Source organism: Melanostigma gelatinosum, assembly GCF_949748355.1.
Source record: "Melanostigma gelatinosum genome assembly, chromosome: 21".
In the NCBI taxonomy this organism is placed as follows: Eukaryota; Metazoa; Chordata; class Actinopteri; order Perciformes; family Zoarcidae; genus Melanostigma; species Melanostigma gelatinosum.
In genome coordinates, this window is record NC_136654.1 from 13,376,752 (window position 1) to 13,397,892 (window position 21,141).

General features: G+C 39.5%; 2 protein-coding genes across 2 annotated transcripts; one reads left to right on the top strand and one right to left on the bottom strand.

The window, feature by feature from the left end:
- Window positions 1-270: 270 nt before the first annotated feature.
- On the bottom strand, window positions 271-15,087 carry ndel1a (nudE neurodevelopment protein 1-like 1a). Its single transcript, XM_079293766.1, has 9 exons — window positions 15,032-15,087; window positions 13,442-13,538; window positions 10,971-11,124; window positions 8,435-8,583; window positions 7,667-7,803; window positions 7,307-7,480; window positions 6,445-6,539; window positions 6,171-6,316; window positions 271-1,205 (listed from the first exon to the last, which is right to left on the bottom strand). Exons 2-9 carry the CDS (start codon window positions 13,525-13,527, stop codon window positions 1,112-1,114), a joined length of 1,035 nt encoding a protein of 344 aa, XP_079149892.1. The 5' UTR covers window positions 13,528-13,538; window positions 15,032-15,087; the 3' UTR covers window positions 271-1,111.
- A 762-nt stretch (window positions 15,088-15,849) lies between these two features.
- On the top strand, window positions 15,850-20,121 carry tex47 (testis expressed 47). Its single transcript, XM_079293153.1, has 9 exons — window positions 15,850-15,912; window positions 17,263-17,335; window positions 17,838-17,941; window positions 18,023-18,087; window positions 18,208-18,286; window positions 18,783-18,911; window positions 18,991-19,138; window positions 19,286-19,340; window positions 20,042-20,121. Exons 1-8 carry the CDS (start codon window positions 15,880-15,882, stop codon window positions 19,315-19,317), a joined length of 663 nt encoding a protein of 220 aa, XP_079149279.1. The 5' UTR covers window positions 15,850-15,879; the 3' UTR covers window positions 19,318-19,340; window positions 20,042-20,121.
- The last annotated feature ends 1,020 nt before the right edge of the window (window positions 20,122-21,141 follow it).

The following is a 21,141-nucleotide window of genomic DNA, read 5'->3' on the forward strand; positions in this document are numbered from 1 at the left end:
TAGAGTTTGAGATTGTTGCAGGTTTTTTCCTTCCCGTCTTCCATTCGTTGTCATTGGGCGTACAAATCAGATGGCAGAATCTTCAGACTTGTTAGAGGTCTAAACCCTGACAAGAACCGTTGAGTCAGCAGTCACCTTAGTCGGTTACATTATTGATTAAATGTGACTTTGAGAATGAAAAACAAACCAGTTTAAAGAGACGGCTGATTGATTTTCATGTCGAACACAAACAAATTCAAAATTCAAAGTTTAATTACACATTTTATTAAAACATGCCGTAAAAGAAATCTGAAATAAATTAAACCCACAAAATATAACAAACAAGCAATATTGCACATGAAAATAAAAGTGAGTTCACACGATGTCGGAGTGCTTCACTCGTGTGAAAAGTGTCGAGTAATAACTGAAAAGCTTTTAAAAACAGAACAAAACACTTTTGACAACAGAAGACAAGAACGCTGGTCCGAACACGACGACAGCATCATGTCTATAGAGAATGATCAATATGACCAATACTGTACACATCCTGTCACACAGTCCAGAGGAAAGATGGTGTGTTTGACCCACTACAAAGACTCCCCTTCCCTTCTTCTAAAGACCAAATGCAATCAAATCAGAGCGTTACGATTTAACAGTAAGAAGCCAAAACCACCAGAGATCACGTTTGAAACATTGAACCTCTGAGGACCACATGTTGGACAATTTGAAGACATCAATAATTGATGGAAGCCATCCAGCACATCTGCAAACCCATGAAACTAGTTATTTCCGAGTGCACTTAACTGTGGCCATAACTGAAGTTATTGCTATTTAAAGTAGTGGAGAAAAAAACAAACATTTTAATTGCATAATATTTTTCTCTTTTTAGAAGATATGGTGCACACATTTTTACAAATCAGGGTGAGCTCCTGGAGGAATCTTTAAATATGTGAAGAGCAGATCTTTGTAGAAGCCGGTGAGCAAACAGCAGATACAGTAACACATGAAATATACAGACAGGGACCCAGAACAACAGAGAGGGCCCGGAGTAACAGTACATCAATAAAGTTTTACAGTATTTGTGTGGGGCCTCCCTCTTTTTCTTTTCTTAAGAGATGTGTTGGGTTCACCGTCACACAGCGAGCTGCACTAAGCCCGGGGAGGAGGCAGCAGGAGGGGCGGTGATGGCTGTCAGGGCACCGGCTTTCAGTCCGTTCACGGTCCTCCTGCAAAAACAGAACAGAGTTCCATTTAAACTGAAAGGTCTCAGTAAAACAACCAACCGCTGATGAGTTACAGATCAAAGCCTCCAAAGGAAAGCTACTTGTTTTTAATCAGCGATGATGAAACAAGCTGAAAAGTATGGAAGCCCATTCGTGACAGGAACAGTTAGGAGTGACAAAAATGAACAATACTCATTGTAGGTCAGAATTGTGAAATACATTTTTACACAAAACTAAAAAAAGTTTAGGCTGAGTTCAAAAAGTTTCAGTTGATCAAACAATTCAACAAGAAGGGAACATAAACTTTAATTACAAATCATTTTCAGTTGGGTTAACAAGTGCATCTCTTTTATTGAATGAATTGCCCAAATTATTAAGGTTTTTTGAAATTAACGTTTGCTTATAAAGTTAGCCGACCTTCACTCTTCTATTTTATGTTCAACGACAACATGAAAAACTAAATTCAATATAGTGATTAGTCTATTTATCTTTTCCTGGCAGATTTGGACTCCCATAATAAGGGACGCTGATTGGAAATAAACTCTTCCTCCTCATTATGAACTCATCATCATCATCATCCTTTCACACAAAGAGGACGCTGCAGCTCCTCAAAAGCGATGAAGTCTTTTAAAGTTATGCGTTTGTTGCTATGAATGGAACTTGAAAGTAGAAAAGGAAGCTGCAGAGTTAGTCTGACCGACTGGTTGAACTGGTTTCCTCTGTGAGCGATAGTCCCACTATGAGCAGTATCTCTTTGTTTGGTTGAGACCTGAGTCATGACTCAGCACCGTTCAGTATGAATGAAAGATAGATCATTCTAAATCGAGGGCTGGTAAAGTTTGAAAACATTCCATGGCAGTGTCAACACAACACATGTTCCTCTTTTGAAACTTTATTTCATGGAAGATTAGGCATCAGAATTTATGTTTATGATTCATGGACAGATTTTAAAATGTTAAATACAATTAAATATAATTCCTCGTTTTAGAACAGGGAGTATCTGATGAATGAATGTGTAAACAATTTGGTCAGTACTTAAAAAAGTACGGAGGTTCAACACTCTGCTCTATTCTCATCACATTGTCCTCTATCACAGTAAGAACTGCCAGAAGGTGAACATAACAAATGCCCTCCTCCTGACACCAGAAGGACAATGACCTTGTTTGTCTGTGCGTCTCAATATGCAGAGACACTGAACAGCGTCACACCACTGGCCTCACACAACAACATGAGCAGAGGGAAACAAATAGGATTCACTTTTAAAAGGAGAAGTCTGGTGATTATTCTGTATTTCTCTTACTCTGAGTCATCAATGAGCCTCACCGTTGTTGTAGTTTTTGTCATCAAGTTTCTCTTCCTTGAGGCTTCTGACAAACATTGTTTTAAAATGTACCTTGTTAAATAAAACTAGAATAAGCATTTCCTGCTGAAAATGCGTTGGAATGCTGAAAACTGAAATTAATCGCAACATTGCTGAAAATAGATATCCAATTGAAAAACAAATTGCAAAAAGCTTAATAATTCAAAAGGTTTAAAGATTACAAATATGAAAAGTCATATCACACCTCTCCTGAAAGAGCTGAACATTTTGATATTTGAACAGTTTCTGTGGCTTAAAAAAAGTCATCAGTGGTGATATTTGTAGTAGTATAAGTTGTAGTAGAAGTATTATTTGTATTAGAACAACTACTAGTAGTAGTAGTCGTGATATTTGTAGTAGTAGAAGTATTATTAGTAGTAGAAGTATTGGTAATTAGAAGAAGTAGTAGAAGACGTAGTATCAGTAGTCATAGTAATAGCTGTAGTATTGGTCGTAGTATTTAATATCACAGTAGTAGTAGTAGTAGTAGTAGTAGTAATGGCAGTAGAAGATGTAGCAGTAGTAGTAGTACGAGTAGCAGTCGTACTAATAGCTGTAGTAGTATTACGACTTTTAGTAGCATGAATAGCAGTAGTAGTAGCAGTTGTCGTATAAGTAATAGTAGTAGTGGTAGTAATAGCAGTAGTGGTAGTAATAATATTGATGGTAGCAGTAATAGCAGTAGCAGTAGTAGTAATAGTAGCAACAGCAAAAGTTACAGTAGAAGTAGTAGTAACAGCAATAGTAATACTATATTAGCAGCAGTAGTAGTTGTCGCAGTATTAGTAAGAGCATTAATTGTTTTAACCAAAAAGCCTAATTTTGAGCTTGTTTAAATACAGTTAATCCATGGGGCTTTTATTTTGAAAGGGTGGTGCTGGGTGGGGGGGGAGACATAATCATAATGTCTGACACACATAAACATAGGTTATTAAATGCCTGGCTTCATCACAAGCATTTCAATTAGAATTCACTCTTTGGGGCTTTTATTTTGAAATGGAGTGTGTGTGTGTGGGGGTCCTCTAAAAGTCTCTAAGACCTGAATGACTATGAGAGAGAGAGACACAGACAGGGAGAGAGAGAGAGAGAGAAGAAAGAATTAGTGAGAGAGAGAGACTGATATCGCTGGCAAATTTTCTCATTTGGAGATTGTACTATGTTTTATCTTTTACAGCTTACATGACTATTGTCCTGCTCTGCCATGTCTTTCCTCGCCTCTCCCTCTTGTGTCGCGGTGTGTGTAAATGTCACTCGAATCAGGAAACTTATCAGAATACTCATATCTGATTGGCCAAGCTGCAACACGTAACAGCTGCAACAAATTATGTGTGCGGCTTTTATTTTAAAATGGGGTGTGTGTGTCCTCTAAAAATCTCCAAGACCTGAAATGACTGTATGTATGTATGTATGTATGTATGTATGTATGTATGTATGTATGTATGTATGTATGTATGTATATATATATATATATATATATATATATATATAAATAAATAAATAAATAAAAAAAGAGAGAGAGAGCGAGAGGTGCATGTGTGTTTATCAACATCACTAATTGGGTCAATCGCAAACACCTGTGTGCCTGAAGCCATGTCATGGAGATAAAACAGGGAAACACCTCTCAAACAAATCCTCAAAACTCCCATAACCGTAGCGCCTATTGCTCCGATATTAATAAGTGCGAGGAAGGATGAGTTGAAGAACAGATCCTATAAAAATTGTGTCTGTAGTGTAAGAAATGTGGCTTAATTGGCGATCTAGAAATGGGGTACCGTGTTCTGTGGAAGATGTTTTTGAAGCAAAATTTAACATTGGTCTCTATGGAGCAGAAAGTTGGTTTTCCTCTCAATTAACGGCTTCTGTGTCAAATGTGGAAATCTGTGGGATTCCACAGTAATTCTTCTACGACAAGGACAATATTAGCTACTTCTACATCCAGAAATTATGCATGAAGAGTGAAGATTGTGGACACAGTGGCAAAACACAAATGTTTTTTTCACAAGAATCTCAAGCTGCTCTTCACTCTAGCGGTGACATCACGCACTCTAAGCTGCGCAATACACACCCATTATAAAGTCAGAAAAGGGCTGAAAAATCATAAGTTAAATTGCTGCAGTTCAAAAAGTTTAAAAGACATCAAAAAGCGGAATCATGTTGGCAATAGTTAAGGGTTTTCTCAACATTGTAAAGTTGAAATGGTGTCTGTAGCTGAAAGTATGAGGAAGTTGAAGGATTTGAAAGTTGAAGAAGTTTTGAAAATATTCTCCATAGAGATCCCATTGAAAATAAAAAGCTTAATAATTCAAAAAGTTAAAAGGTTAGAATATGCAAAATATGAAAAATCATAGCACCCCTCTGGTGAAAGAGCTGAACATTTTAATAGTTGAACGGTTTCTGTAGCTTAAAATATGAAGGAGAAGAAGACCTGGTTAGACCTAGGACCAACACAAAGCATAAACAACTCACACTAGTAGGAAAAGAGATCTATTCGTTCACCTTAGAGTTAAAAAGGACAGCGGTAAAATTCCACCACCATTACAGTTAGTGGACACCATCTATCCCACAGTCATGGTTATTTCTACGTTATTCACCAAATGGGAAAAGAGGTTTGTTAAAACCACCAGCAGCATGCATGAACGCGCCCTGACACACTCAGGTAACGGGAGGAGCTACGATTACCCAGAATCAATGCAGGGAACGTGACCATCTCTGTCCTGCTGGGAAAGAAACGCACACAGATCTCAGATTCTCCTCCAGTCGGCGGACACATCAGACACATTTGACCTTTAACCATTATAACACAACTAAGGCATCCCATAAACACAAGGGACTGGAATTACAAACTTCTCGTCAAGACTCAGTGGCGGCTGGCCAATAGAGGGCATGGCCCCACAAAAAAAAAAAAAAAAATCATAAATTATACAAATTGTCAATATTTGTGTTTTTGAACTATGGAATGTACCCAGTAATGTGTGTAAAATATGATATCTGCGCAAAATATATGCGTTTCCTACTCGTCCTCTCCGCCTGTGTGCTCGTCTGCTCGTCCTCTCCGCCTGTGTGTAGACACGTCTCAGAACGCACAGTTTGGGGGGCCAAATCGTTTTGGCCCAAAAGAGGCGGGTCTATGAGGCAGTTTAGCCAATTGCTGATTGAAGATATAAATGAGTGACATACAATTTAGCCAATCAGCGCCATCAAATAGATTCAGCGTGGGGCCAAAACGATTTTGCTCCCCTCGCTGCGCGTTCTCGTCAGGAGAAGTCTCTACAGGCGGGCGCGAGCGCGAGCACTCCTCCTCCAAGACCCGTTTGAGAGGAGAACTTTGGCGGAGATTTGGCGGAGAGGTAACATGTTATATTATATAAGTTTTATTTACTTTTTTCGTGTTGGAATAAATGTTAAATATTTAACTGCAAAGTAATAATGCGTGTTTGATCCTTTCATTTTTTTTGCATTAAATCATACTGGGATGTTTGCTGAAATTGATAGGATGGCCCGACCTAGAAAAGTTTCCACCAGCCGCCACTGTCAAGACTCATCCCTCACTTCTTACTAAGAGATGAAGCACTTGACAAAAGCCAGGTGGGTTTTCTGGTTTCACTCACGCTTTCTCATAATACGACATGTGGAGCGATTGCGAGTAGTTGGTTGTGTTTGCGTTGAGCGCGTTGCTGTTGTCCAGACCGTACGCCTTCCTGGCTTTCTGGTCCATGGCAAAGTTCCTGCAAGCAGCGAGCTTGGACTCCAGAGCCTGTGGTGGAGACATGAACATGAACGTAAAGATGAAGGACAGACGAGGACTTTCCACATCACGTTTGTGATGTAGAGGAGAAAAGGGAAAGAAATCATGTCAATCACTGCAAACAGGAAGTGACTCACCCCGACTTTCCGGAGTAAGTCACTGACGATGTTGAGGGCCGATATTCTGGCAGAAGGAGTCAACGGAGAGTTGCTACCAAAACCGTTTGACAGAGCTGTACAACAGAAAATGTTTTTTATTTTATTAAATATACATATATTCACTCGTTAACATCTCCCGACAAATAAACAATCAGTAGTTTACTCGACAGTCAGACGCAAAATGACATTTCAGACGTTACCTCTGACAGGTGAAATGACCATCTTTCATATCTTTAAAATGTGACACATTCAAATGAAATGGTGGAAAGTAACTGACGTACGACGTGTGATATTCACCTTCCAATCTTACACTCAACCACGACAAAATGTGTACAAACAAGCATATGAAAATGTAATCCTTTCCCTAAAAGACCATCTGACCAATCCAGCAGAAATTTATTGAGACAATAAATCATTTCATGCGCATATACAGAATATCTTGGAGGGTTCTAATTTGTATAAAGATGTCATTGTTATACTGCAGGGTATCTGGGAATTACATGGACGATCTAAAATGTTTAGTTTTTGACAATTTGCACTCACGTGAATAATTAACCCAATAATAACTGATTGTCAAAGTTATCAATGCTTTTTATTCTTAACTATCCTCTTGAGTGGCTGAAAATGTTTGTTCTTTTATGCTACACCCTAAAAATAGTCAAATAATTTCATTTCCTCCTCTTTAAGGTGACGTTTTTCGTCTCAGAGAGCACCAGAAGTGCTCCTTATTTCATCAGTGGACACAATTACATGAAAAAAGCTTTTAAAAACAACAACAAAGAACTACTTGCAGAATGAGAGGAGAAAAGAAAGCACTCAAGGGAAGACGGGCTGCAGCTACCTGTCGGGTTGGCAAAGGCGTTGTCCAGACCTTGGCTCAGTGGGGTTGCAGGGAGAGAGAGGGAGGCCTGAACGGCAGTGTCCATCTTCTCGTTCTCCTGTGTGGGCGAACTTGGAGCAGACATCCTGGTCACGTCCGACTGCCTCTCTCGTACGGCCAGCTCCTGCCGCATGTCTACAAATAAATAAATAAATAAATGAGTTTTAGCTCCTCCCAGAGAGCAGATTAGTACACAAAACAAAGAAACTCCTGATTACAGATCTGTGGGAAAGCTGCAGCAGCTGTATGCTAATGAGTAGCAGAGAGCGATTGACAGCGTGGCTCATTAGTAAAAAATAAAAGGATCGAGTCATTAATCACCTCTGGCTTCGTCCTTTAATCTTTGCACAGACTCCAGAAGCGACTCCTTCTCATCCAGCTCGCTCTCCAGGAAGGCGTTCCTCTCGATGGCCTGGTTCAGACGCTGCTCGAAGGTCTCCAGAGACATGATGGTCGCTCTGAGAGAGAGTCAGAGAGGAAGCAACATTAATTAAATATCCTCTGATATCCTGCACGTCCCATCTATTTATTACCGGTTATTCAAGTACGAATAAGGGATCAATATCTGCAGCATTGATTTTAATCCCATTCAGGGGAAGATATTAATTGAATTTGACCCATTTGCTAATTTTAAATTTCCATAAATATTAAACAGGGAAACACAAAGGAGCTGATTTGGTCACAATATTGTCTGTACTGTACTATCCTATGAATACAAATAAATACATATTTATTTAGTGAGGCATAAAAATGAGCTTTTATGAGGAAACATAAATTCTTTCCATCTTTGTTGTTCTTAATTGTTGTTTTCAGTCGCTGTTGTTTCAATTAATGTTTGTAGTAGTTGTCGGTCTGTTTTTAAAAATCTTACATGCATTGGTTGCATTTCATTTAAATGTAACAAAGCCTGTTTGAAATAGTGAATAAAACAAACAAAAATGAATACATATTTTAAATCTTGTATTGTCCTTAAAATAAAGAAATAAATATTTATTTAGCGACACATAAAAATGATCACATGCTACTCAGGAACATCAAACTCTCAAGAAAAGTGATTTTGGTATTTTATTTTGGTGGGCCCGTTCAGACCTCTTAGCTCTCTCCAGGTCGTCGTTGGACTGTTCGAGCTCTCGGACGTATTTGTGGAGCTGCTCCTTGATGCTGCGTGTTTGCCCGAGGTCGTCCTCCAGCATGGAGATCTGCTTGTAGCTCTGAGAGTACTGATGCTCAAACCTCTCCTGAGGAGGAGGAGGAGGACGACAGAAGAGACTCAGCACGTTATTGATCACATGTGTTTAATCTAGGACACGGGAGCTTCATGTCAGGACATTATTCAGCAGCTCCCCACACTCACCATCTACATGTTATCATCTATTTTTCATCGCTCCCCTCGTTTCCCCCTCTGTTGGAAGTGTGACCTAAATATCCACCAGCTCCGAGACAATCAGCTCGATAAGTACCGGCAGGCTCGACTGCATGGCTGACCTACATCTGCTGCTACTGAGGCGTCTGACTCGACTGCAGCCACACAGCCCTTTGTAACTCTGAGCCTCGTCCCTTTGACGTGGCAGTGAAATATTTGAGCAGTTTAGACGTATCTTATGCCGTGCTGTGAGGTTTGCACGGTGGCCTTGCGGTGCAAAACACAAACATGTCAAAAATGCATTATTTCTACAGTTTGCGTTTCCGGAAATGTTGTGTTTTCTACATTGGTTTAAGAATTTGTTGTTGATGTTTTCTGCAATGTTGCATTTTTTTTTACTTAATTAATATGAAATATCATCTTTTCAGAAATGTTAGTGTTTATCTGTGATGCATTGTTTTATAAAATGTTGTGTTTTCAGATTTGTTTGTGAAACGTTGTTTTTCGGTAATGCTGTCGTGTTGTGTGATGTGCTGTTACGCTTTGCACCTCAAGGCCACCGTAGCGTTGTACTTTAGGCTGTCTCCAATAAAGTGCTGCAGGGATGAGGCCTTTCTGTAGCAAACCACGAAGTTAGTGTCTCACTGGCTGACTTTTCTAAAACTTTTCCTGAAAATGTTTTGTTTGAACTGACGACTAACATCAGTGGGGAAACCATATAACTGAGCTAACAGTGTTGTATCATGAAAATCAAAAACACATGTCCAAAAAGCAAAAGAAAAGTGCAATATTGCTGCGAAAACTATCACTGTTGTGTTTTCTCCCACCTAATGTGTGGAAGCTAAAAGCTGACAGACACTTTGGCACAAACATCTCATCTCTGATGGCAACATGGACGCACAAATGAGCCTCCCGCCTGTCTGTAATTATGGAGCGAGAATAAGACCGAGAGACACAACCTGATGCATAATGTATGAGAGTCACACAGATCAGCTTCAGTGTTGAAATTAGAAAAGAGAGTCACATCAGCACCTTCCTGAGGTGAGCTTTACATTTAGATTGCACATGGAGTCATGGATGACAACTTATCAGCTGTTATTTTGTTGTGTGGCTTTGATCTCAATATTCCTGTGACCTTTGACCTGTAATCCGAGAGGCAAAGCTGCAGGTCCACGTTAAAAACAATAAATAAAAGCACTGCATCCAGGGGAGCGGCAGCTGTTACAGCGAGACTTCACGTCTTCTCCCAAGAGACTGCACTAGAGGACGAGTGGTGATGTAAAAAACAAAAACAAGCATCAAATATTAATTTCAAGGGTAAATATGGAGACACGCTGTACTGGCTTGGTTCAGAGCTTACAGCACAGTGAGGTTTTTGAGTATTTCTCAATCATCTGATTCAGTCAGTGTGCATTAACTGCACTGTTCATGCTTAGATCAGTGATTTTTAACATGGAGGCGAATGTGAGAGGTCACAAGTTGACAGGAAAACATTTGTTGTATTGTATCTGCTGTATTCTCATATTTACCGCACGCATATCTCATTAAACTCACGGCAAGCAAGCAAATAAATGTATTTCCCAAATTGTAGAACTATTCCTTTAAGACTAAACGATCTGGAAGCAGGTTGCACCTCTTTGTAAATTCTAAATTATTTTTCTACTTATGAGATTTACTGAATGAAAACGTGTTGCACCACACAAACTACTTCTTACATATAAATTAATAATTAATCACTTAATCAAAATGCTGTTTCATACCGATACTGACTGAGATTGCTCTAAATTACATTTCACAAAAATAACACAATGTACCTCAAATTTAAAAACTTTGTGCCGAGCGTCAGTTAGCATAATCGGTTGTTTTCACACATATCAATAACACTCACTCTTAAACACTTGAAGCTCATCAGACGTTGTCTTGTGATGCGAAAGCTTTCTACTATTTCTATCTCTAATGTTCTCTTTTTATTGTTTTCAAATCCTTGAAAGCAAGTTGAGTTTTGGTAACAGCTGAAATGAAGTCACTTTGTCAGTCACAGTCTCTGACAGTTCATTTTGGAATATATGTTGGACACATTAAACTGATATTTTCTCTCATAATATAGATATTTGTACATAAATAAGAAACAACAGCTATACTGTCAGTCACTTATTACAGCAATGTCTTTATCAGCACATCTTCTTCATCAATAGGACGTCACCCTGAGATGACACGACCACGAGTCCACTGTTGCAGAGACACAGATCACTTTGTCGTTACCTTGAGCGAGTCGACCTCGTTCTTGAGTCGTCCGTTCTCAGACTGCAGGTCCTTCATGCGGTGCTCTGCTTGGCCCAGCTGAGCCTCCAGCTCGGCCTCCAGCTCCCTGCTCCCCTCCTGGAACTCCAGCAGCTCCTCCTGGGCCTCCTGGCAGCTGAGGGCCGAGACAAGAGGAGGAGGAGGAGTTAGAGAACAGAGTGGAGACAGAAAGAGGTCGCCATGCACTCCACCTCATGTTTATCTTTATTTTATTGCGTGTGGCCACTGGAGCTCTGACCCAGATAATGTTCCACAGACTCACAATCACCTACCGCTGCTGTTGAGTGAGTTGTAATTGTCATAGCCTTTCAATCTATGTGCATATTTATTTCTGTTCTTTAAGTAATTTAATTTACGTTCCTTAACAACAAATCTCATCCAACATTCCTGTCCCTCTCTCCAGACGGCAGCAGGGTGAACAGCCTGTGTCTGGGTGGGTTTCGTCTTTTAATATCCTTTTTGGCTCTTTGCACCTCTTGTCACCAATATCACTGATGCTCAGTCGATGGGTTCCAATGATTTTGTGGACGGTTTACATCACCCGCGGTAGAGCCTTCCTGTCCTGGGCCGTGCACATCACATGACAGTTTGTAATCTTTCCAGTCAGGATGCTTTTTGTTGCTCCTCTGTAAAAGTTAACAAGAACTTGAAACTTGGAATTTTGCCTGATTACGTTTCCTTAAGAAATACAGCTGTTTGTGAGGTTCCTTCACCAGGATGGTGATTGTATCTTTGTACCCTTTAAGTATTTTTTTGGTTCGGTTTCCCCTTAAGGGTCCAAGGACGTTGTACGTTGTACAGATTGTAAATCCCTCTGAGGCAAATTTGTGATATTAGGCGATAAAAATAGAACTGACTCAAACTTACTCTACATGTAACAACGTACAAAAACAGACTGAGCGACATTTGTGTGCGTTCAGTTCGTCTGATCACTGACGTTTCATTCAACCTCACAGAACATGTGATCGCTGAACGGCTTTACCACATAGTGCTCGTTACGTAAGCGTCTGTGGATATGACCACGGATGAACACACTTGGATGGACACACAGAGCCAGCAGTCTAAAAATGGCAACCATCATACGAGTGAAAGTGCTGGAGGTGGCACAGAGCCAGAAAACCCATTTATGAACGCTTGTGATCGGCCCACTGTGGAAATGTTCAGCCTCGCGTTGAACCGCTTCTACTTGGAAAAGGTTTGGCTGCGACTAATTAGCAGACTGGCGCTTCCTCTTCAATTCTCACTCTTTATTCAAGATGTTCCAGTGGATCAGAACAGTTAGTATGAGGGAATCCTCAGCAAGAAGAACATTTCACAAGATGAAAATGCTAATTTTAACTCTCTGAATTTTCACAACAATTTTGTGACGAGTAAATGCACAAGTACTTTTCAATCACTTCTAAGCAGTTACTTTGAAGGAATCTCATCGTCTACAGACTCTTAAATAACCGAGTGTCGGCCCGACTTTGCTTCCTTCATCGCAGCGAGTTTGATCTCAATCGGGTGACGTGTTGAAAGATAAGATTTCATCTTGGGTGCAGCAAATTTGATTTTAGCCGCCTTTACATCATTAAGATGTTTGAGTAACAGCCCGTGTCGTTATATAACCATCATGAGATGTGAGGACAAAGAGAAATGAGAGTCTTTTATGTGAAACATGAGCCGCCGCTTTGGGAAATAAGGGAGAGGTTCCCACTGGAGCTTTCGCTGCTCAGCACACACATAAAGAAACCTGTCACTGGATATTCCAACGCTGGCTTTTGATTGAAAGAGTAAGAATGGGTGACTGAAACAAAGACAAGATAGCAGATCAAACATTCCTGAGGTGGTTCCCACAGACACAAAGAGACTGCAGGGTTATTATCAGAGCTCGTGATCCGAGAGGAACAATCTGTGGTCCACATGTAGTTCCAGTTCATCCCAGAGGTGTTGTATGCTCTGTGCAAACCAGTCAAGTTCACATCAATAAATAGAAGCTGTATAAATGTAATTTTATATGTTATATTTGTCTTTTTATCACCTCATCACTTTTATTCCTTTGCTGTAACAACTGAATTTCCCCCGATGTGGGGTCAATAACATTGTTATATTGTCAAACCCTTTTCTTCATGGAGCTGGCTTTGTGCTGGATTGTTGTGCTGAAATGAGAAAAAGACGAACACAAAGTGTCGCCACAAAGCTGGAAAACCACCAACTGTTGAACTAAAGGGATTAACTCAGATCAGGAACAGGTGCGTCTACGTACGGTTATTGGCGTGTTGCGTACGAGGACAAAAGACAATATCTGATATTTTCTGATGCTGTAAAATGTTTGTTTTCCTCAGTAATGTAATTGCAGAAGGACACAAATATTTTCAATAATCAGAAAAACATTATGTGATTAAGATAACGTCACAACTTAACCGAAGAAGGAAAAGAACCAGTTTGCGTACCTTTCCTTGTACTTGAGAGAAAGAGTCTTCCAGAAGTCAATTTCCTCATCTTTTGAGGAGAATTTTGGTGTCATATCCGTTTCCATGGCAAACAAATCTGTAGAGGAATGAAGAAGAAAACACGAGTGATTATAAAGAGGTAAAAGTTCTGAAACGAAACAAACTCCCATATATATATATTCAGATTACTTTAGGCCTGAAATTTTATTCCATAAAAAAAGACACGTGTGAGAAACAGAATTTAGAAATTAGAGATTTGGAGGAGGAACCACAAACTCTTCTTTACAGAGTTTCAACAAAACAGCTAATTGATGGCCTTCCATAAGTTCAATCTTATATTGGCATTAAATAAGTCTGACACCACAACACTACAAATTTGTAACTTGTTGAAAATGTGGCCCACTAGCTTTATTTTGAAAAGCTCTTGATCAACCTACATACGTAAGTGAATCCCAGAGGTGTCTGTACGTGAAGGAGCCTCATTCATCATCACACCAACTCATAACTGGAACAAATGGGAACACGACCAGAATCTGACAGAAGAAAACGGTAATGTTTAGGAAAGTCCTCATTTATTTAAATGATGACTTCATCTTTAACAAGGCTACAGATACAGAGAAGCTCTTTGAAACTTGTTGGTGTCACCAGTCAGTGGATATTATCTTACAGACAAAACTTAAAACTTGGATGTCTAAAATAAGCACCAAGGTATGTTGTGGAAAAATTTGGAAAAAAAATTCCAAAAAAAACAATAAAGCCCTTGAAGTGCTGCACAAATCCTCAAATCCACTTGAATTCCTGAGTCCAAAAACGTCAATAAGCCTGAATCAGAATGGTGCGTGAGGTTTAAAGGTATGGTTTGAACAAGATAACACAGAGTAAATACCACAGTAAACAACACTGACCTCCAGCATCACGTTTAAAGCATGCGAGTCCTCTTGACATTCAATAAAACACTTTACAACCACAAAGAGGCCGAGGAAATACAAACTGAGTTAAACAGCTAAGTCACACACAATCCCTAACAACCATAAATAGAGCATGGCTGCTTTTACAGTCACTGACTTCTACTGTAAAACAATCTCATTATGTGATTCCACTGAATAATTCAGCTTCAGATTAGATTCAAAGAGAAGCCGATAGAGAGAAACTCAAATGTTATCACAGCAGAGGAAAATGCAACATAGGCCATTTTATGTGGGCTATTTTAAATTAAAAAAACACAACTATATAGTCATAAAGCCATTTAAACTGCACAAGCTTGATGCTGGACTATGACTTTATAAAATAAAATGAATATATTCTGTGATTTAATGGGTGGATTAAGTACAGGTGTGAATTAAGGAAGCTTTGTAATATAAAATCTGACAATTTTAGACAAGCTGATATTAGCCCAATTCCATTGGGAACATGACCCTGTTGAACATTGACCATACTGTAATCTATGTGATAAATTACATAATTTAAAATATATATATACGATATTTATATAAATACCCTGACATCAAGCAAATGTTGGTTCTAGTGTTTTATATCGTTACTGGTTTCCAAACAAAGATAAAATGCAATAAATTATATTGTATCGAGTACCTGAACATCGCCCCAAACAGTGGTGTTTATCAGTCCATTTTGCCCGCTGATGTGAGCTGTTGAGGCCGCACGTCTCTGATGTCAGACGATCTCTGCTGGTTCCTCTCAGCGAGCATTTAAAGGAGAATACACCCTAAATATGAATACTATCTCTTCTGGTGTGTGTGGCTCAGGTTTTTTGAAATTGTCAAATATTCAGCTGTGATATTTAAATTTCTATCTTGGGAAAAATAAATGTGGATAATCACAGTAAAAAGTCGTTAAATACCACGGTCAAAACAAATATATTTTAGGGTGGATTTCCTCTGTATTCACTTGCTCTGATGTGTTCACGAGCGTCACTGCTGCACATAAACTGCGCATGACGACGCGCAATAACACTGTTGCTGTTAAAATAGCACCACCTGCTGGTCATCGACTACAACAGCGTTTAGTGGTGATAATGATGGGTAAGTCAATGTTATTTAAAACAAATTCAAACTTTTTAAAAATTTGCAAGACAGACATTTTTAGGGGAAAAAAGTCAAATATATTTTTATCTTTAAATGTCTCATACTTCTTATTTACCACGAGCATTTTGTGGTTTTTATAGACCTTTATTTTTATATTTCTTTTACTGGCACTGTGCAGTGACGTCACACGTGACCGGTCCGTCTTGTGATGACGGTAACCCACAGAGAGCGGAGACCACCCCCCCCCCCCCCCCCCCCCCCTTTCCAAACAGTCCAGCAGCTCCAATTTAAAGCTACGCTAACTTTAGCATCATGGCTTCTTCACAGAATACCAGAAAAGACGTTTCTTTGGGAAACAGAGACGCTACTGAGGAGGAGGACGGCAGCACAGCGACCATGTTTGACGTGTCTCACGGGGAGATGAGAGAGGTTTGTTCACATTAACATTACTTACCTGCGGAACAACAACGGGAGGTAACGGCGATGTGAGATGACGTCATCGGAGTGCGCCACAAGCGAAGGGAAAGAGTTGTGTGATGAGGTCAAAAGACAACAATATTAAAGTAGCCATATTGATCTCATGAAATACGAAATATGAAATAATATGGCTCTCAAATACAAAATATTATTTAAATATAGCACGTTACAACTAGCTATATATAAGTAGAAATAAAATAATTTAATAAAATAAATAAAATATTGAAGTCTAAAATACAGCTTTATCAATAGTTAAAGAAAGAAATGTATGTGTATGATAATTTGAAAATAATAAATATACACAGAAATAGAAAAAAATAATAAAATGTACATACTTATTTGACAAATTGCATAGGCCTACTTTTGCTTTTTTTTTAATTCAGACATTAGTGCTTTGGTGTATATGGGTGTTTTGAAAGAGCATAACATAACATTCTGTTTTTTATGGCACAACAGCGTTTTACACTCATAACTTTTGACCCCATATTTTAATGAAAGTTATTCTTCTAGAAGGATCTCATTTAATAGCAAATGCCCTAATACAAAAAAACATGTAGAAGTGTAGAAGATGCTGACAGATAGTCTGACGGTTGAAATTACATTGAACATTGAAATTAAGTTTTTTAATTATTTTTTTCAGACTAAACCAAATCAGGAATGTATAATTTCCCCTCGAATCAGTTCTCTTATCATGTGAAGGAACAAGCTTTAGACCAAATAAAGTTAGTCTTCTGAATTCTGTGTCCTCTGCCGTCCCCATACCTACGCTTCCATTACCTGAAATACGAGGCTGTCCCGGCCTGGGATTGGATCTTGCCTTCTCAACATATACCTGTTATTGCATCAGAGTGCAGCAGGCTTTGTTTTAAAGCATCTGGGAGAACAATAGGTTTCTAGGATATAAGCTTGTATGAACACTGAGGGCTCCACTCACTCGGGGCTTGAATCTGACATATAGAGAAAGAATGATGGAAGAAATGAGAGCAAAGGATCAGAAAGAGGAGGAAACTGGAACTACCGGTAGTTTATTTCACCAGCTTATGGCACAGAGGACGGATGTGGAAGAGGATGCGGTTTGTTTAAAATGACAGATGATCATAGTTGTAGATAATTGTTTCACCATTGAAGTCTAAGATCTAAGAATGTACAATTTGTCAAATAAGTCAATATTCATTGAAATGATCCTCCGTTTGGCCATGCAGGTTCCTGTATGTGTGTAATATGTGACAGAGCACTCTGTAGGACTTCCTGTTGTCACTCTGCAGGTCTTTCTAAGTCTTTCCTTCACGGTCTCATCTACAGAGGATCGTGCTACAGCGGCTGGTACTGATTGCTCGGCTCCCCCAAGATCTTGCTGACAGGACAGAACTGGGAGGTCAGCGAGCAATTTACCTTTAGAGCTGCAAACAGCGAGAGCACAATAGCTCAACGCTTGATAGCCGGGCAGTGCTTTTCCCATTTGACAGGATCCCTTCATTCTAATCAATGAACTAATCACCATTATACCAGTTTAATCCAGTTTTCCTTCAGGGGAAATGAAGGGTGATGGTAATTGATGTTATAAATGTATTGATCTGCTCTATTTGCTAACCAAACGGTTGAATATACAGAGAAACATCAATTTTCCAACTATTAAAATGACAAAAATGTGCTGCAGTTGCCATCAGAGCAGCTAACGGCTGTATTCTTTCCCTTGTTTTTATAGCTTTCACACCTCTTTGTGTAAATGAGTCTTTGGGCTTCTTTGTATGAGCTTTTTGTGGTTCTTGCTCGAGGAATTCCACAATAAAAGCCTCAGGAAAGGCTGCGGCTATGTTTTGACAACTCAGTTTCTCAGTTTACTGCAACAAGCTGTCCTGTTGTTTGTTTCCACACAGCTCATTACGAAAAACTCAACTTTCAGCTCAGCAAACAGTATATATTGGATAATATGACGGGCCTGTTGTTGATTTATCCGTCCTGTCTGCTGCATATCATCGAAGTAAGTTTTACTGTTTATCTATGATGAAGATGTGAAGTGTGATATCGTGCACTTGAGGTTCTCTGTGTGGTTCTCTTCCAGTCATCTAGGGACGTCCTGGTTTCTGTTTTGAAAGACCTCACAGACATGCAACAACAGCCAGACAGGTAATGATATCTCCCTATACATCCTAATGAGGTCACTGTAGAATAGAGAAAAGTCTAAATGTTCAGCCTGTTTGATACCATTTATGAAACCATACACATTATTTCTACATCCCTTCTCAGTGCCTTCCTGGAAGCTCCCAAGGTTGTGTTGATGGCACATAACCCTCAAAGCAGGCTGTTCCAACAGTGGAGCTACAAGGTCTGTCATTGATTTTCAAGCTTCTGGTCTTTGAGGGTTTCATTAACATGAGGCACATCCAGCTGGGGGACAGATTAAAGTGTTGTAGTAATGTGTAGCATCCCGGCTGAATAATGGTCTATAGTCTTGAACTGATGGTCCATAAGTCTTTCATGAATCACTCCTTGAACACACCGTAAGAACTTGTGCCTATATCGGCCAGGTGCTAAAACAATAAAACCGTATCCATCTTCCTTGTTAAATTACTTTTTCCGTCCTTTCAGTGACTTTTCTAACGGCTTTTTAACGGCTTTCCAGCGGCCTCTTACTTCCGGTGTTTATACCTTCAGAATAAAAGCGCAACAGGAAATGCACCGACTGCAGTGACAACGTCAAAATAAAAGACAAAAAAGTAACAATCTATTTAAATACCCCCCCCCCCCCCCCCCCCCCCCCCCGTCTGTGCGTTGTCCTCATGAATGAGTATTGTTTGAGTGTTTGATGTTGTGGACTGAAGGTGCTCGAGGCAGATCAGATGGCCGGAGAGTCGAAGAGATTTGAGGAAGAGGAGGAGAGCACAGAGACTCTGGTTTGCTGCGTCCTGTCAGCGCTGCAGAAACTGAGTGAACACCTTGAAGTATCTAAGGTGTGTTTACTTTTATAGAAAACCAGTTTTTATGACCACAAAATAAAGGTTTTTATTCTCTGAATGTACACTTTCTAAGGCTGTTCCTGGGTCAGTGCTGGATGAGTCTCCGGAGTTGATCGTCTCTCAGACGGTTCTCAACAAGCTTTTGACTCGAGACGAGCTCCAGACTCCTCAACAACACCTGCAGATGTACAACTCGCCGTTAAACATTATCATGAACGCCGGTAAGAGGTGTACAATGAATGTGTTTACTGAGAGCGCGTTCCAACATGAATCCTGGGATTTAGTGACTTCATGGTAATTCTGTTGATTTCTGGGATGAATCAAGTCGTTGATAAGCAAGAATGTTATGTTATATTCTCGTTTCACAGGACAACTCATACGAAGCCTCGCTACACTTTAATGTTTTTGGACAAAAGGTCAAAGGTAAGGAATCTTATTCTCATAAAATAGATTATGGTGGTATAATCTACATCATACTTTGCTATGGTGATGGCTCAAGGGATGGCGATGTGTCGCTGCACCTCTTTGGTCCAGACGGAAATATCTCAACTATTGGATGGACGTCATGATGTTATCTTTTGTCATTTTGTACAGACATTCATGTTCCCCAGAGGATTCATCTAAATTACTTTGGTGATCCTCTGACTTTGTTTTCCTGCAGCGCCCCCAGCAGGTTGAAACTTTTAGCAATTAGTGACTCGACAACCCTACAACTGTTGGATGGATTGCCATGACGTTTAGTACATACAGTACATTCATATCCTCCTCATACAGTCTATGTTTAAATACCACATTCCCATCAGCCTCAGCTGTACTTGTATTGAGTGCTAATTAGCAACTGTCAGCATGTTAACACTCTAAACTCAGATGGTGAACATTACACCTGCTAAACATCGGCATGTTAGCATCGCAAAGCTGCTAGCATGACTGCAGACTCCTGCTACACTTCTCTCTGCATGCTCCGATTAATCTTTGCGCCACATGTTTTAACATAACCACTGTATGTTTGAGGTTTTAGGGTTGCATGTCAGGTGCATTGTGGCGCTGTCACTGTCAGACACTTTGTGAAATTGTGATTTAACTTGCATTTCAGAGATGTAATGAAGTGTTTTATGTCTCTGCAGAATGTGTTCGGCCTTCACTAAAGCACCTCGGATGTGACTGAAGGAGAAATCGCTGCAACAGTTTTATACAAACATTTAAAATACTGTCGCACTTTTCTCCATTTTCTTTTTTATTGTTGTTCAAAATGCTTCTTTCTCTTCCAAATAGATGTTTTAATGTAAAACTTGTTTGAGTGAAATAATATTGAACACCACATTTACAACAAAAGCACAGAAAATCCAACAAATATAAAAAACATGTTTTAATAGTTTCAACATTCGGATGAGGTTAATTTATTTCTATCTTACTTTACACTGTGTTCCACTTGGTGACCGGGAGATAGCGCGTCCAAGAAAAAGGCATTTCCTCTTCACTCCAAACATTTAAAGAGTCCACAGCGTCACAACAGTTTGACACAAAGAACTTTAAAGTCTAAAAAGATTCCATGATCACTTACATGTTCCCTTTTTTATTTTGGCCCCCATTACTTTAAGCAAAAAAAAAGGATGATTGGATTGCAATGGCTGCATGCACCACAGTGTAATCTACAAACTGTACGAGTAAAAACAAACCTGCTCAGCATGATTTTTTTGTTCTTGCTTGCAGTATGATTTCAGTGTAAAGTCACATTTTAGTCCTTTAAAGCAGTCTTCTCTCCCAACGTGTTAGCTGATTGACTTCCTGACAGTGGCCTCTCTTCTGAGCCAGATGTGCTTTTTATATTTGCTATAGATAAATAGGGTGAAAACGTACCGTTTTAATGGAACACAGAAGAAAAATGGTGAAAATCATGATTGTTTCAAACAAACGGTCGATGGAGAGTTTGACTTAAGAAATGGTTCGAGGGCAGCACGGAATTATTCCTCTTTTATAAAGGTCGATCTGTTCACTTATAAAAAATAAATACAAGCACATTTATATAGGACCAAAGATGAGACATATTTCATAGGCATGGTTAAAAAAAGCATGCTGCTGAGTTTCACACAGGACAATGTCGAATCAAACAACCCCCAACCTCCCTCCCCAAAATTGGTCACAGCACCTTTTATCAGATACCCCACCACCCTCCTTTACTTGAAACTATGTCCACAACACCCAACCGCCTTCATCACGACCTACG

Bases quoted from the DNA above. Each gene is read 5' to 3' on its own strand.
- tex47 (XM_079293153.1), top strand. From the start codon at position 15,880: ATGTTTGACGTGTCTCACGGGGAGATGAGAGAG. The intron at 15,913-17,262 runs GTTTGTTCACAT...TCTCATCTACAG, and splicing joins CTCACGGGGAGATGAGAGAG to AGGATCGTGCTACAGCGGCT. The intron at 18,912-18,990 runs GTGTGTTTACTT...ACACTTTCTAAG, and splicing joins AACACCTTGAAGTATCTAAG to GCTGTTCCTGGGTCAGTGCT.
- ndel1a (XM_079293766.1), bottom strand. From the start codon at position 13,527: ATGGAAACGGATATGACACCAAAATTCTCCTCAAAAGATGAGGAAATT. The intron at 11,125-13,441 runs GTACGCAAACTG...CTCGGCCCTCAG, and splicing joins TCTCTCAAGTACAAGGAAAG to CTGCCAGGAGGCCCAGGAGG. The intron at 6,540-7,306 runs GTAGCTGCAGCC...TCTGTTGTACAG, and splicing joins CGCCTTTGCCAACCCGACAG to CTCTGTCAAACGGTTTTGGT.